General features: G+C 42.5%; 1 protein-coding gene across 16 annotated transcripts in view; it reads left to right on the forward strand.

The window, feature by feature from the left end:
* The window catches only part of DLG2 (discs large MAGUK scaffold protein 2), a 1,558,615-nt gene that overhangs the window by 964,298 nt on the left and 577,432 nt on the right, over positions 1–16,885 (forward strand). For all 16 annotated transcript variants that reach the window (XM_075061772.1, XM_075061757.1, XM_075061758.1 and 13 more), the window contains one exon: positions 4,394–4,447. In XM_075061772.1, the coding sequence (XP_074917873.1) occupies positions 4,394–4,447 (54 nt within the window). The remainder of the gene's footprint in view (positions 1–4,393; positions 4,448–16,885) is intronic.

The following is a 16,885-nucleotide window of genomic DNA, read 5'->3' on the forward strand; positions in this document are numbered from 1 at the left end:
TCATGAACAAGACTGTGTAGCTTTGTACTCTCTGTTAATGGTTCAGGTTTATTTTACTATGCTTTCTAATAATGCCTTTGGTGCTAAGATGACAGACAACCTGACTGACTGGAGCTGGAAATTCCTGAGTATATTTATAGGAGAAATGTCTCCTATGTTCATGTCCTTAAAAAAACTTCTATCTCCTCTTTTCCAATATTTTTCCCAACTGTTTGATACCAGTCGAGCACTGCAATTGTAAGTATGCTGTCTTGGCTTCCAAGCCCTGGTATAGTCTGGGTGGAAGCAATTTCTCCAGTCAGTCAGTGAGAGGAAAAGGTCCTTTTCAGGTGCAGCAGGGATGAAGCAGTAAGTTGACATCAGTCTTGCTAGATAGTGGAATCAAAAATTAAATATCTAGATGAGGAACAGGATTGGAGACATAGAGGGAAAGTGTTCTGGAAATGTCTGGGTTGATTTAACTTTTCCTAACCCCTGAATCGATTCAATATGCTTCTCTGTCACCGTCTCTAAAATCCAGTACCTGGAGTACTGGAACCCTAATAATCCCTCTGTCCTAAAGGAGTCCCTTTGTTATATTAACTCATTAGTGGAGTTCGTCCTGCTGAGCAGGAGGTTGCCAGGTAGAAGTGCATTTTTGAAACTCCAGGACTAACTGTTCATTATTAAAATGTAATAGTTCTTAGTACTTATCTACCGCTTATCATCTGTTGATTTCAGCATCTTTTTCAAAGGTAAATAAGAATCACAAGATCCATTTTATAACTTAGGAAACCCAGGCAGAGCAGTTAGGTGACTTGCCTAAGGTCACACAGCAAGTCAAGTGGCAGAATTGGGAATAGAATCAGATATCTTTTGTTTCCTTGTCTCAATCCCTATCTGTTAGAAAACACTGGAGGCATGGTCATTTTGAAAGGCAAGGTTCTTCTCCTCTCAATAGCAGAATCAGTGAAGGAATTGTGCAATGAGAGGGCAGGACCATGTCCCAGATAGCTAAGGTTACATTATCAAAACACAAGAATCCCCATGTTTTGCGGCCCAGGTGGCTTGATACCCATTGGACCTGCAACTTGGAGTGAAAAATAAGAGGAACAGACCCCAACAAACAAGCCATCCCCCCACTTTGGAGTCTTTTGGGTTTTATATCTATCTCTCATCATTTATCACGTGCCATCCATGGAAAATTCCAGAGGTCTTTTCACCTAAAATGCTTTCAGATATCAGTCTCTTGAGTTGTCTGGAAAGTATTTGTTTTGCATAGTGCAGGCGCTTATCTTTCAACAGTTTGTGAACTTATCAACAGAGTTCCTAAAACAGGACTGTGACAGACCCAGGCCAGTGGGGTGCAGGAGTCTGGTAGACGGCAAATATACTGGTCACTGGATGAGTAGTTTTCTGTTCCCTGAGTGACCAGAGCAGGGGCTGCACTAGAGTAATCAGGAACCTGCTAGAACCAATTAAGGCAGACAGGCTGATTAGATCACCTGCAGCCAATCAAGGCACCTGGGTTTAAAAAGGGGCTCACTTCCAGTCAGGCGAGAGAGCCAGAGGAGAGAGGTGCATGTGAAGAGCTAGGAGAAATAGGCACCAGTATTGAGAGTACGAGGTGTGCTGCTGGGGACTAGGAGTACAAGCGTTATCAGACACCAGGAGGAAGGTCCTGTGGTGAGGATAAAGAAGGTGTTTGGAGGAGGCCACAGGGAAGTAGCCCAGGAGTTGTAGCTGTCATGCAGCTGTTACAAGAGGCGCTATAGACGGTGCAATGCACAGGCCCTGGGCTGCGAACCAGAGTAGAGGCGGGCCCGGGTTCCCCTCAAACCCCAACTCCTGATCCGACACAGAGGAGCTGATCCAGACTGTGGGGGAGATCACTGAGGTGAGCAAATCTGCCAGATAAGTGCAGGACCACCAAGGTAGAGCAGGAACTTTGTCACAAGGACCAAGTAAGTTCTTTATGGATGGACATGTCCATTGTCTTTCAGGTTACATGATTACAGGAACAGTTGAGGGGTTCTCCAAAGAAAATTCCAAGTCCTTAACTAATCTTTATTTATAATGTCCCTACGCTTCTTCATCACTTGCATTGTTTTCCTGCTGAGAAACCTTAAAGTACTGTCTGAAAATGAATACATTGCTGCAATTTTTGTAATTAGGGCCGGATTACTGGCAAGAGTGGAAGCGATGAGAAAAATATGGGCTGCTGATTGATTCCTGTACCTTAACAAATATGCTTGATTAGGAAAGACAAGGGCATTTAATTTCTGGACGGAATTGTAAATAAATAAAAGATCTGAGGAAACTATGGCTAGATTTATTTTTCCCCTGACTATCTTGATCTTTAGGTTAATCAATATGGAGAAGTAAAACAGGATTTCAAGGAAATCTAAAGGTGACAGAGACACAGTATTAGGCTTAAGATCCGTCTTTTTTCGTATTTCATAATATAGACATAAGAATGGTGATGAACATATTGGGCAAAGGTTCTTCTTCCCACGCTGAACTTTAGGGTACAAGATGTGGGGAACCTGCAGTGGACACTTCTAAGCTTAATACTAGCTTAGACTCTGGTAACACTGCCAGCATCCAGAAATTTCAGTGTCTGGAACCACTTCCTTGTCACCAGAACCTTCCCCCTCCCTGGGGTGCCTTGAAAGCATTTTCACCAAGTTCTGTGTGAACCACGATCCAAATCCCCTTGGATCTTAACACAAGGAGAATTTAATTCATCCCCCCCTTCCTTTCCCCCACAATTTCCGGGTGAGTCCAGATCCAATCCCCTTGGATCTAAAAACAAGGGAAAAAAATCAATCAGGTATTAAGAAAAAAATGGCTTTTAATTAAAGAAAAAGAAAGGTAAAAATCATCTCCGTAAAATCAGGATGGAAAATACTTTACAGGGTAATCAGATTCACATAGCCCAGGGGAACCCCCTCTAGCCTTACGTTCAAAGTTACAGCAAACAGAGGTAAAATCCTCTCAGCAAAAAGGAACATTTACAAGTTGAGAAAACAAAAATAAGACTAACACGCCTTGCCTGGCTGTTACTTACAAGTTTGAAACATGAGAGACTGATTCAGAAAGATTTGGAGAGCCTGGATTGATGTCTGGTCCCTCTTAGTCCAAGAGTGAACAACCCCCAAAACAAAGAGCACAAACAAAGACTTCCCCCCACCAACATTTGAAAGTATCTTGTCCCCTTATTGGTCCTCTGGTTAGGTGTCAGCCAAGTTTACTGAGCTTCTTAACTCTTTACAGGTAAAAGAGATATTAACCCTTAACTATCTGTTTATGACAAACATTCATGAAAGCTCAAGTTAAGTTACAGGTAGACATGGAAGGTCTGTATTTTTAAACTCAGTGGTTACACATTATGAATCTTTCCTGCATAGCCTATAACTGAAATTATAACAATCTAAATGAAAAAGATTCTGAAACTTGTATGTATTACTTTAAGCTAACTAAAGTTACTGAGGGCCAGCGAGGATAACTGGATGAAAGGCAGTCACAGAGATTGTCTATTTTCAGATATTTAGAAAGTGGTTTTTAATATCAAACCATACAATACTGTAATAGATGAAGACAGGTCATCAGCTGAATTGCACCTACTTCAGAGTACCAAAATATGTGTGTCTTGTTCTCAGTGTATTCCCTGTGATTGAACAATTGTATAATGGGAAATAATTTAAGCAAATGTTAAATGTGGTTGCATATAACCTATAATTTCTTTTTAGATGGAAATATTTCTCCTACATCATGGAATTGAAAGGTTAAAAACCACGCGGTTACACGAAAGTATTTGAATTACTGCATCAATGCCCTTTTTTTTGGTGGTGGGGTAGGGTGACTGCTTCTTGGGCTGTGAAATGCTAGGATAAGAACAGTACTTGATGGTAGAGCTGTGCTCAGTGCTTCTAGTGAAACTTGAAACTGCTTGAAACTTGCCTGGTTCTGGGTTCCATCATTAACTTTAAATTCATTTTGCTCAGGTGCAAGACTTGAAGTGTGTACACAGTGGGAGTTGAAACAAACAAACTCATGTTTATATAGAGCCCTGAGACCTCAGAACTCCCCATTTCATACAATACTAACCAGTAAATGTCTACCTCTTGTGCAGTTACAGCCTAATCCAAAAACCATTGAAGTTAATGGAAAGAATCCTATTGACTTGGTGCACTTTAGATCAGGCTCTTTGGGCACAATCTGGCAAGGTACTGAGTACCTCCTACTGACCTCAAATGCCAGTGAATTAGGAGATACCCAAGGCACATACCATTGTTCCTTGAGCATTCAAGAGAGGTGAGGGTGCTAGCTCTGAATTTCATGTTACTGTGATTTGAATATTTAATAGTTTCAAGAATTTAAATTTGTTTCCCCCCCTTTCTTTTTCTCTCAGGCTAGTCCCGCCCCTATAATTGTCAACACAGATACCTTGGACACAATTCCCTATGTAAGTATGATATTTTGTTTCCTCTTTTTGTAAACAGTTGAACTTACAGCTTGGTCTATCTTGATTTCCCACCCACCCCCCATAAAATTCTCTTCACTGCATTATCAGATACACAAAATATTAGTCAAATGTATGCACAAAATGTTTCTTTAAATATATTGTATCTATTTTTTTTAAATGCTAAATGGATTGTGTGGTTTAATTCTTTCCTAGTTGGACAGATTAGGGAAGGTAATAAAGTCTGGAGACATACAGTGCAAAGTAGTAATTCACATACAGAATTTTTCAGTGCAACAAAGTTTTAACAAATCAAAACTAACTTTCTTTTGAAAAAATATTGTGGATTTATTGTGACTTTCCCTTTTCCCAGTGCAGCTGTAAAACTCGAAGAGTTTTATTTGCAGATTAGCAAATATTACTAATACCAAGAGTTTTTGTTTTGATTTGGAATTATTTTTTTTCTGAAAAAATTCCAGCTATATGTGTCTGTGTCTGAACTTCTGGTATCAGATGGAGGGGAAACATATTGTCTCAACCCTTCATCTGTTTATCTGTATGTCTTTTTTGAGATTGGAGGCATTTTAGGGTGTTTCTGTACAGCACCTAGCATGTGCTGGGCATTGCTGTCAGATAGGTAAAAGTTACTATTACTTAATAGGAATTTTTTTAAAATAGAAAAATTAATGATCAGTTTTTAGCCTTTCTCTTTTGTAAAGAGCTTTTCGGAGGTTGCCGTATGTTGTTAACAAACAGTGGTGATAGGCTCAGATTCCAGAAAGAATTTCATCATAACAAATGCATTTTTCCAAGATCTAACAAAGTCAGTTCTTACTGTATAAGTCTCTCAGACTGGAATCAATTTTGGGTTCATAGCTGCTACCTGCATGTTATATCCACTCATGCAGACAATATCCTCACACCCAACACTACAGGGAAAATTTTAAAATGAGCAGTGGCAACACGGCAGGGATTACATTCTTTCAGCTCAGTATACAGAACCAATCTGTAATGAAGGAGAGTGCAGAACACAAACACACAAGATAATAAAACCAACACACATTGTGCAATGTGTGCAAGTAAAGAAAAAACAACCAAATTTCAAAGTGGCTACGCTGAAGGATTGTTCTGGTTTTGTCCTAACTTATTAGTTAACATCCTATTTCTGATCCATTTTTTCCACTTTGGAAAATAAGGGCTGTATAAACCCAGAGGAGTTCAGAACTTGACCCTGTTGGACCTTTTACTTTTTTTAGTTAAAAAACGTGTTAGTCAAACTGGGACTACTTCAGAAACCTAAAGTTGTCTTGCAGTTATGCTGTAATTCCAGTGTATTTATTACAGGAGAGCAAAGGGGCCAGAATTACTTTATCGGTAAAATTTTGCACAGTTTTTACAGTTCTTCGTTTTACCTTTCCAAATGTCAGTGTTATCCAAATTTTGAATATGCCATCCTTTGTATTTCTTGCACTTGAGTGGAAATCCTAACAGCATATAGCATGCAGCTGCAGAATGTCTTTGCTCGTTTTATTTTTTGCAATTGCTTATTCAAAATTACAAAATTTCATTCAAATATGAATTCATCTGAAATTCAGTGCCAGTCTAATAGCAGTAAGAACCTATACATTAATTATAGTTATATCTCTGTAATATATGAAGTTTGTTCAAACATCTGTGACTAAATAAGCACATTTTAATATCAAACTATTGTTCACGTTAGAAAAGCAGCTATTAATGAACTCAGTAATTATAAACAAAGCATGAAACAAGTAAATCCTCAAACCTTGAATGGGCAACAGTTTAGAAATTCTTCATTGTCTATGAATATTAATTATAGGTAGGGCTCATAACACTGCCTATTATTAAGGTTGCCCAACACTTCCCATTATAGACCCTCTTTTCAGCTGCTTTTGTGTGGCAAATGCTAACTGTTTAGGCAAAAATGTCCCCCCTCACAGTTTGCTACCTCCCCAGACTCACTTCCAGCCTCACTCATTCTTTGTTACCTGCCTCCCCTACCCCACTTGGGCCTAGGGTTGCCAACTTTCTACTTGCACAAAATCCAACACCTTTGCCCCACCCTCTGCCCCACCCCTTCTCTGAGGCCTCACCCCTGCTAACTCCATCCTATGTCACTCGTTCTCCCCACCCTTACTCACTCATTCATTTTCACTGGGTTGACTCAGGGAGATGGGGTGCAGGCTGCAGTGTGGTGCCAGATATGAAGAGTTCGGGGTGCAGGAGGGGGCTCCAGGAGGGGGGGTTGAACTGAGGGTTTTGGAGTATGGGAGGGAACTCTGAGCTGAGGCAGGGGGTTGGAATGCAGGAGGGTATGGGCTCTGGTGTGGGGCCAAGGATGAGGGATTTGGGGTAAAGGAGGATGCTCCAGGTTGGGGCAAGGGGTTAGGCTGCGGATGGCGGGGTTTGAGGGCTTTTGGCAGAAAGTGAAGATCATGTAGGATAATGACTGGTGATAAAGGACATACCTAAAGATTCTCACATTTTGGTTCTAATTCAACAAGTTACTTAAGCACATGCCTAACTTTAAGCATGTAAGTAGTGCCCTTGTCAATAGGCATGTTTTTATGTGACTTAATGAATTAGAGCCCTTGTGCCTAATGCAACATTACAAAGTTTAAATACGAACGCTGTCACTGTTTCTTGTTAGCCATTTGTTACTTAGTATAAATTCTGGCCTTTTATAGCATGTAGAGTCCCCCCAAAACTATCACAACCCTATTGTGTAAGATGCTGGAAAAAGTAGTAAAGAAAAAATTTAGGGCCCAAATCCTTCAAAAACTTACACGTATGAGTAGTTTAATTAAGAAACTGTTTATTCCAAAATGCCTTTGTCCCACTGCTTGATAGTATGTTGTTACATGTCCACTCTGATTTTTTTTTTACTACTCCCTGATTTTTACAGAGAATTTGGGGCTACCCAAAACCTTAATAAAAGTATATTTCTATTACTTTAGTTTCATTGAGACATAACACTTGTAAAGGCCTGATCTGATGCTTTTGGATTCAGTGGGAAGGCTTCCATGGGCTTTGGATCAGACCCAAAGTACACAGGAACTCTTTTCGTTTCTTTTTTTCTACCAGAAGTATTTCTCAGGGCAATAAGAACTAATGAGCGGACCAGAAGCAGACTTTGTCTTTTTACGCATCAAGACAATGATTGATCTAGGAAGAGAAATCTCTAGGAGATGTGATAGTATCTCTCTAAAGCTTATTTGCCCTGAAACACAACTAGGTTCTTTTTATAGCTTCCTATTGTCACTAAAAAATGTTGCAAATGATGCTTCTTCTCTCAAACTGTTTATGGCAGCGTATTCTCGGAGGGTGATGAAATGCATGTGCCTTTCAGTGAATGAACTTTTATTGTAACAATTACTGTGGAACATAAAAGGAATTTTGAGGAACTAGTAATATACATTTTGATACTACTTCAGGAGGTGGGAGGAGATGTGGCAATTTTGTCATAAGCAGATTTCAGAAGCTTTAAGATTCATTCTTTTAATACACCTCTACCCTGATATAACACAAATTTGGATATAATGTGGTAAAGCAGCGCTCTGGGGAGGGACGGGGGGGCTGCGCACTCTGGCGGATTAAAGCAAATTCAATATAATGCAGTTTCACCTAAAACATGGTAAGATTTTTTAGTGTCCCAAGGACAGCGCTATATCAGGGTAGAGGTGTACCAGTTTTATCATTCAGACAGATGAACTATGTTTTCTTTCAGTTAGGATATTAGTTGTAAAAAAAGTAAGAATATTTAATCTCTACCTCTTGGAGCCCCTCCATGCAGATTTAAATCCAGATCTTTGGGTGATGCTGACCAATATTGCCTCGCTGTTTCCTTGTAACACCCCCTCACCCCCTGCAGCTGTCTGTCTGCATTTACCTTTGGGGCAGGGTCCATATTTTGTTTATGTGGGACCTAGTACAGCAGGGTCCTTGACCATGACTAAGGATCCTAGTCATGGTAATACAAATAAATAATAACTTTCATGGTGTTTATACCTGCCCAAGCACCTATAATTCTGGCATTGGAATTGCAGTAGTAGATGATAGGTATTTTCAGATGTATAATGCTATTCCTACAAGTTCACAGTCTTCCTAAGGTTTTCTGGTGAAAATGACTCAAACACTTTGGGATCATTTGCGGGTGGGTACCGGTAAAGACATAGGTATGAAAATCCACACTGTGTGAGAAAACTAGGCACCGTGATGTTTGCACAATGTACCATGTTCTTGGATGTCACTCAAAATGTTGCACACCCATTTTATTGTTATCTATGGAATTTTATGTTGTCTTCACTTTAAGTATTGTATTGTTCTTTGTCCCCTACATTAAAGGGTTCTGTCGTGCTCTAGGCTTGCTGTTAGGTTGCTTGGCAATTCCGTTTCCAATAATAAGGAACATAAGAATTATCCTAAAATATTTAAATACCTACTTTTTTCACAAAGATTCGTATCTGTGTATGGAACTTGCCTAAACCCTGACACAGGAGGCATTTCTTCTCTACTGTTAGTCCTCCTTTGGAGATTCATGTCACACACATCCCCCCTGGAGGCAGGAGCGGGATACTATTCTATATGTTGCTTTCATTATAATACTGCCTAGATTCTCTACCTAGTACCAGGGCCCCCTTTTGCTAATATAGTCTCCACATCTATTCATAAGACTGCCTATAAACAGGACGATTGGTACAAGCTCATTAAAAAGAGGAATTATTTTTATTCAGACTGTTTAATATTTTAATTTGCCATTAACTCATATTTAACTAAACAGTGGAAAGAAAAGCTTTAATACAACAAAAACAAAACAAAAATCACCCTAGGATTTAAGCAGGTCCACATCTCTAGGTTTTTATCAGCAGCATAACCAGGAAAACCAAGACTTGATATCAAGGAGGAAAAGGCAAGGAAAGAAAAATGTAAAAATCAGAAACTTTCAGACATTTATATATAGTAAGGAGCAATAAAAGACACTCACCAATGGTGTCATAAATATAAAGAAAAGGGTAGCATAAAATCCCTCCTTGACAGCTGTACTGAATTGCTTTACCTGTAAGGGGTTAAGTAGCTCAAATCACCTAGTTGGCACTTGACCAGAAGGACCAATGAGGAAAGAAGATACTTTCAAATCTGGGGGGTGCGGTGGGATTTGTTTGTAGCTTTCTTTGTTTGTTCCCTCTCTGGAGACCAAGCAGGTACAATAGCTCCTGAAAATATACCTGGAATGTTCCATCTAAAATAACAGAAGTTGTAAGTAGGCAAGGAAATGCATTAGGTTATCTTTTGTTAAATCTTGTGAGTTTTCCCTATGCTAAAGAGGTGGTTTTCATTCTTGTTTTGTAACTGTGAAGCTGAGTTCAGAGGGGAGTCCTCTGTGTTTTAAATCTTTTTATTTACCTTGTAAAGTTACCTTCCATCCTGATTTTGCAGGTATGATTCTTTTACTTTCTTTATAAATAAAGTTCTTCTTTTAAGAACCGGATTGATTTTCAGTGTCCTAAAGACAATCTGTGCTCACATTGCTAACCAATTGGTTGGTATATTATTCTCAAGTCTCCCCAGGATAGGGGGTGAAGGGCTTGAGGGGATATTTTGGGGGGATAGGGATACCAAGTGACTCTTCCCTGAACTTTTGTATAAATCACTTGGTGGTGGCAGCAGTACCGTCCAAGGACAAGGAAAGGAATTCGTGCCTTGGGGAAGTTTTAACCTAAGCTGGTAAAATACAAGCTATGGGGAACATTCATGTGGGTCCCCACATCTGTACCCCAGAGTTCAGAGTGGGGGGGGGCCCTGACAGATGGTTTCCACTTGAAGTTGCCTTTAGTATAGTATTTGCATTCGCCTCATACGTGAACCTGACTACTAACTCTTGGTCAATAAAATAGGAGTGAAACTTTCCACTAAATGTTTACTTTCTTGTCACGTTGTTGTTGTTTTTTTAAAAAACCTTGTTATAAACTACATTGTCTTTCATTATTTAAAACATATTGTTTATGCCAGAGGAACCGTAACCTTTAATGAAAATATTAGCCATATGTTGATTTTACCAATGTTCGCGTAACTCAGAATGTTGTTTCACTCAAAGGTATTTTACTAGAATTTGGGAGCATGAAAGAGTAATGATCTGACATTTGGAATGTATGCTGTGAATGTCTGATGTGAATTTGGTTGAAGAACTAATGAAAGTGAAGAAGAAACACCCAGATGATAAAAATAATACTCTGAAAAGGAACAAATGGACAGGAACTAATAATAATCAATATCAGCTCCAAAATGTGATTGAGAAGTCTTTTACAAAATAATCATTCCCTTTCACTGATTCAGTCCTTGCGAAATGGAAAAGAATGAAGTCTATCTATCTCATCTGTGCTGTAAATACACATTTAGAACATAAAATATCTGTTTTTCTTTAGACAAAACCATAACTTCTAATTCTAGCACACTTTTTCATGTCAAATCCATAATAGTTTTAGAAAGAAATATAGAGTGGACAAGGTGGTGCCATGAGTTAATTAGGTGGTAACTTGAAGATACTGTCTACTTACTTAGTAATAACTATGATTGCAGTTGATATGCTCAGGCAAAAGCCAAGATTGTTCAGTAGCTCTGACTGGGGTTACTTCCAAGTTAAACGAAAGCACCCCTAAGTAGTTACTGGTATAAAACAATGCTTCTGTGATGACCTCTATCCAGGGCTTAAATTCTCAGAGATTTTCTCTAAGCCCACCACACTCTCCACCCATTCGGGGCTGTGGGCTTCAGCTGAGGGGCAGGAGGCCTTGGGGCTTTAGCCCAGTGGGTTGGGGAGGGGCATGCCAGGGCTCCCGCGAGTTTGAAAATAATTACAGTAACTCTTCACTTAACGCTGTAGTTATGTTCCTGAAAAATGCAACTTGAAGTGAAGTGATGTTAAATAAATCCAGTTTTCCCATAAGATTTAATATAAATGCGGAGGTTTAGTTTCCAAGGAAATTTTTTTGGGCAGACAAAAGGCATTGTGTACTGTACTGTACTGTACTGTACTGTGGTGGGGAGGTGCCCGTTGCTTATCCCTGGGGCTCAGGGTGAGGGTGCGGGATCTGGGAGGGAGTTAGGGTGTGGAAGAGCTCTCAGGGTGGGGTGCAGGGTCCAGGAGGGAGTTAGGTTGTGGGAGGGTGCTCAGGGTCGGATGTGGGGTCTAGGAAGGAGTTAGGTTGTGGGAGGGCGCTCAGGGTTGGGTGTGGGGCCTGGGAGGGAGTTAGGTTGTGGGAGGGCGCTCAGGGTTGGGTGTGGGGTCTGGGAGGGAGTTAAGGTGCGGGAGGATGCTCAAGGTGGGAGTGCGGGGTCTAGGCAGGAGTTAGGGTGCGGGAGGACACTCAGGGTGGAGTGCGGGGTCTAGGAGGGAGTTAGGGTGCCCAGGGTGAGGTGCGGGGTCTAGGCGGGAGTTAGGGTGCGGGAGGGCGCCCAGGGTGGGGTGCGGGGTCTAGGCGGGAGTTAGGGTGTGGGAGGGTGCTCAGGGTGGGGGTACGGGGTCTAGGAGAGAATTAGGGTGTGGGAGGGCGCTCAGGGTGTGGGTGCGGGGTCTAGGAGGGAATTAGGGTGCAGGAGGGCGCTCAGGGTTGGGTGCGGGGTCTGGGAGGGAGTTAGGGTGCTCAGGGTGGGGTGCGGGGTCTAGGCGGGAGTTAGGGTGCGGGAGGGCGCTCAGGGTTGGGTGCGGGGTCTGGGAGGGAGTTAGGGTGCTCAGGGTGGGGTGCGGGGTCTAGGCGGGAGTTAGGGTGCGGGAGGGCGCTCAAGATGGGGGTGCGGGGTCTAGGAGGGAGTTAGGGTGCTCAGGGTGGGGTGCGGGGTCTAGGCAGGAGCTAGGGTGCGGGAGGGCACGCAGGATGGGAGGAGGCTCAGGGCTGGGGTAGGTAGGAGGTGCAGAGCACTTACCTGGGGCAGCCCATGTTTGGTGCAGGGGGTGCGTGGGTGGCTCCGCCCCCCATGGCACCGCCCCCCATGGCTGCGATTCTGAGAGCTAGCCCCCCCGGCAGGCAGGGCCACCCGGAATGCAGGGGCTTTAGGGGCTGCAGGGCCCTGGGCTAAGGGGGCCCCGGGGCCATGGCCTGCAGCTCTAAAGCCCCTTTCGGAATGCGGCCCTGCGAGCACAGGCTGGAGAATTCAGGAAGAGCAGGGGCAGCCGTGCAGCCAGCAGCAAGAGAGAAGCAGAACTTTCCCCTTCAGAGCGCTGGGTTTGAAAATAATTACAGCATTGCACAAGTTTAAATGAGTATGTTCCCTAATGGAGCAGCGATGTAGCTTGGAAACAACATTAAGCGGGAGGACATTAAGTGAGGTGTTACTGTACTGGAGCTCCTGCCTCTATCTGTTTTGGAATCAGCCGCCATGTTAGTAACTGAGCGTGGATCTTAAAACACTATTACAAATATTAATGTATTAAATGATTGGTTTTCAAGCTGTGGGGCATGCCCCCTGGGCGGGTGGTGTGGTTTTTGAGGGGCAGCAAGCAGCATGGAGCAGAGGTGCTTCTCAGTCAGCTGCATCCCACAGATCCCTGCCTGGTGACACCATCAGGAGACTGCTGTCATAACCTGACTGCAAATCTTGCAGAGGCTCATGGAGGGGCTTTGCTCAAGTTTGGGGCAGGCAGGCAAACAGCCTTGGGGCACCTGTGCATGTGCACTGCTGGGCCAACTAGACTTGGCAGGAGGGGGAAGGAGTCACTGCAGGTTAGCCTCACACCATCACAAAGCAGCAGTGAGGAGGAGGGTTGAGCCTGCCCAGCAGCTGCAATGGTCTCACGGGGCTTAGCAGTGGGTAAGTGGGGGCATCTGGGTACCAGTTTCTTGTTCCTGACAGGGATGTGCATAGGGGCGAGGAGGAGAGTGAACTGTGGGTGCCCCTGCCTTCCCATCCCATGCAGGTACCCAACATTCCCTGCCTCCTGCTCTCTCCAGCACTGCCATGTTAGCTGTCTGGACTATCCCATGCCTGCCTCCATGGTCTGGGGATGTGTGGGACATGAATCTCCAAAGGGTGACTAAGCAAAAAATCTCTGGGAACCTCTGAAATCAGTCTTTCAGGGTGAATCGACACCTCTGTTCTAGAGATGGGGAAGCTTTGAGAATATATGTCTAATGAGCCCGAGTACAGTAATGAATCAGGGTGCAAGGATTTGCATAGTGTTTCACAGCTGAAACCACTGCAGCATTAGCAGATCAGAATAAATGAGCTCACGTATTTGTATGGATTTGAAAAATGACTGCTGGGAGGCAGGAACTCTACAGGCTCCCTGCGCTTTGATTTGTTGAAACCATTGTGTTCCAGTGTAATAGAAAAAAAATCAGCTTTTTCTGTTTGGAATTCTAATATGAAAAATGACCAGTAAAGTTTATTTTGATTTTAGTCTAGATCTAAGGATCATTTACTGTTCATTGTGTTGAAGCCAGTACATCCCAAACTGGCAACTCTGCCAATTGATTAAAAGGCTGGCTGATGAAACTGTAGGGGCAGATGCAAAGACATGGCACGGGAGGGCAGATTGTGCAGTGCCTGCATTAAATCTCCTTGGCTCTAGCCAGGCCACACCCTCATTTTATGAGCACAGGTGTTCAGTGCACTCCCCAATCTTAGCATTTTGCCAAAGGCTACATGATTAACCTCCATTTTCATACTCATCACCCGCTCCCATCTCCATGGTTGTTTCTTCTCTGCTCTCTCGGCCTTCATGTATATCTGTCTAGATATTTAAGATCCTCTGTACAGTGAGCACCCCACAGTCTTCAATGTATTTATCCTTACAAGACTCCTGTGAGGCAAGGGGAACTGACACAGAAAGACTAAAGGCCAGATTTACAAAAATATTTAGGTTCCTAGGGATTGGTATCTAATGGGATTTACAAAAGCACCTAAGCAAGTTAGTTGCCTAATTCTCATTAAAAGTCATTGGGATTAAGGCTTCTAGATGACTAAGGCGCTTTTGAAAATCTTACTCAGCATCTAAATACCTTTGTAAATCGGGCCCTAAGTGTCTTGCCTAAGGTCACACAGATAAAGAATCAGTGAATTGAATCAGCTTTCCCAGATCCTAGTCTAGTGATCTGACCACTGGACCATCCTGCTATTTGTCCCTCACTCTCTGGCCTAGTCTGCCACACCCTTACCCTCTTCTCCCTAAAACACACTTCTTGCAGCAGCTGCCATTCCACAATGAAACAATAAAATATAATTAAAAAGCAACAAGAAACCCATATGTAACTGATGATGCTGGTCAAAAAATTCTGACTTGAAGATTTTTCATCCAAAAATGGTAGTTATTTTAAAGGCAAATTTTTATAAGTTACCAACATTGTTGAAAAATTTCATTTATCACAAAAATTGTGCCTTTTAAAATATTGTATTCAAACCATCATAAAAATGTTACTAAAACAGTGATTGAAACTTTTCATTTACTGAAAACTGGGGTGAAAACGTGGGAATAGCAATTTGATTAAAGGTTTCAGATTAGTAGCCGTGTTAGGCAACTCCCATCTTTTCATGTATTATATACATATATCCACTACTGTATTTTCCACTCCATGCATATGATGCATCTGTAGCCCATGCAAGCTTAGCCCAAATAAATTCGTTAGTCTCTAAGGTGCCACAAGGGCTCCTTGTTGTTTTTAATTTGATTATATTTATTTTAGGCATTAAAAAAAAAAATCAATTTCCTGTAATGGATTTCCTTAAAATTCTAGAAGTGGCTGCATTTCAACCTGTTTGAAATTAAAATGATTTTGAATATTTGTATGAACACCATCTGTGTCTATTTCAACCCATACTAGTGTCTAACAAGTCACCTGCTGAATATCACTGCATGTTCAAACAATTTTTCTTGTTCATCCCAGCCTGCTCGTTACCTCGTTGTGTTGTTAACTCATTTGACATGGAGCCTTTCTCCCTAGTTGTCTGTAAAGCATCTTTTAACAGTGTCATTCTTTCTTAATTATGCTAACTACCCTGTGAAAGGGAACATTCACCAGCAGTGCTGCCTAGTGGTCAGGGTGAGGTGTGGCAGATTATCTTCCTCCTGGGTATTCCCCTTTCTGACTGTTGGCCATGCAGTGATCTGTTCTTTTATCAAAGCAGCAAAGAGTCTTGTGGAACCTTATAGACTAACAGACGTGTTGGAGCATGAGCTTTCGTGGGTATGCATCCGATGAAGTGGGTATTCACCCATGAAAGCTTTTACAGATCCAGACTAACACGGCAATCCCTCTGATGCTTCTTTTATCAACTCAGTTCTCTGTCCAGGTCACATGGTCAAGCCTGCACCTTTTGGGGTACATATAAGGAGTCAAATAATGTGGAAGTCTTCAGAAGTCAGCAAGGGCTTCCCCACTGGGTCGGGGTCTTGGGGTCTCCAGTCCCTCCTTGGCAGGCTTGGTCTGATCAGTGTCTCCACTGCTCAGGCAGCAAGAGTTCCCGTAGTGCTCCTTCCGAGCAGTTCAGGGCATAGATTAGATTAGATCACCTCACCTCCCCTGTTTGCCTGCCAGCTACTCTGCTTCCTTTTTTAAGCTGTACCAGGTGCAGAAGGGAGGGACGTTTCCTTTTCTGTGTGCTTTGTATGGACTTTAGAGCTGCTGTCTCCTACTCACACGGAGCAAGTGGGTGAGGAGGGGACATAGAGGTGTGAGGATTGGGTGATGTTTCGGCTCTCCTCCCCACTAGCCAGGACAGCTGACAAAGCGTGCAAGTGTGAGGGTGGACTGGGCAATTTGCACCCATTCAAAGGCTGCAGTAAATGACTTCTCTCCAGATTTGTGGGCAAGAAAGCAATGAGAATGTGAGTCCCACTCTGTGCCACTCAGGACTTGTCATGGGTCCGTAAAGCTGCATGCTGCCTGTTACTCAGAGATAAACGCTCAATCACAAGCTAGCCCCAGACAGTAAGCTCTTTTGGCACAAGGATGTAGGCTTAATATATTTTTGTGAAGTGCCATGTTCTATATGGCACTTTATAACTAATGAACATGAATTATATGATGCATCTATACCACTTTTAAACAAACATAAAGAGATGTAGGTAATTGGAACCTTAAAATCCTGAGCTCAAAAGTTCTGTTCTGGAATTTCCCAAAGCATGGCATGGAGTCCGTCAATATGATGTTTTCCTCTAAGGCCTGGTCTACACTACGCGTTTAAACCGATTTTAGCAGCGTTAAACCGATTTAACGCTGTACCCGTCCACACAACGAGGCCCTTTATTTCGATATAAAGGGCTCTTTAAATCTTTAAATCGGTTTCTGTACTCCTCCCCAACGAGAGGAGTAGCACTAAAATCGGTATTACCATATCGGATTAGGGTTAGTGTGGCTGCAAATCGACGGTATTGGCCTCCGGGTGGTATCCCACAGTGCACCACTGTGACCACTCTGGACAGCAATCTGA

The sequence above is a fragment of the Chelonoidis abingdonii genome, chromosome 1 (assembly GCF_003597395.2).
Source record: "Chelonoidis abingdonii isolate Lonesome George chromosome 1, CheloAbing_2.0, whole genome shotgun sequence".
NCBI classification, from domain to species: Eukaryota; Metazoa; Chordata; order Testudines; family Testudinidae; genus Chelonoidis; species Chelonoidis abingdonii.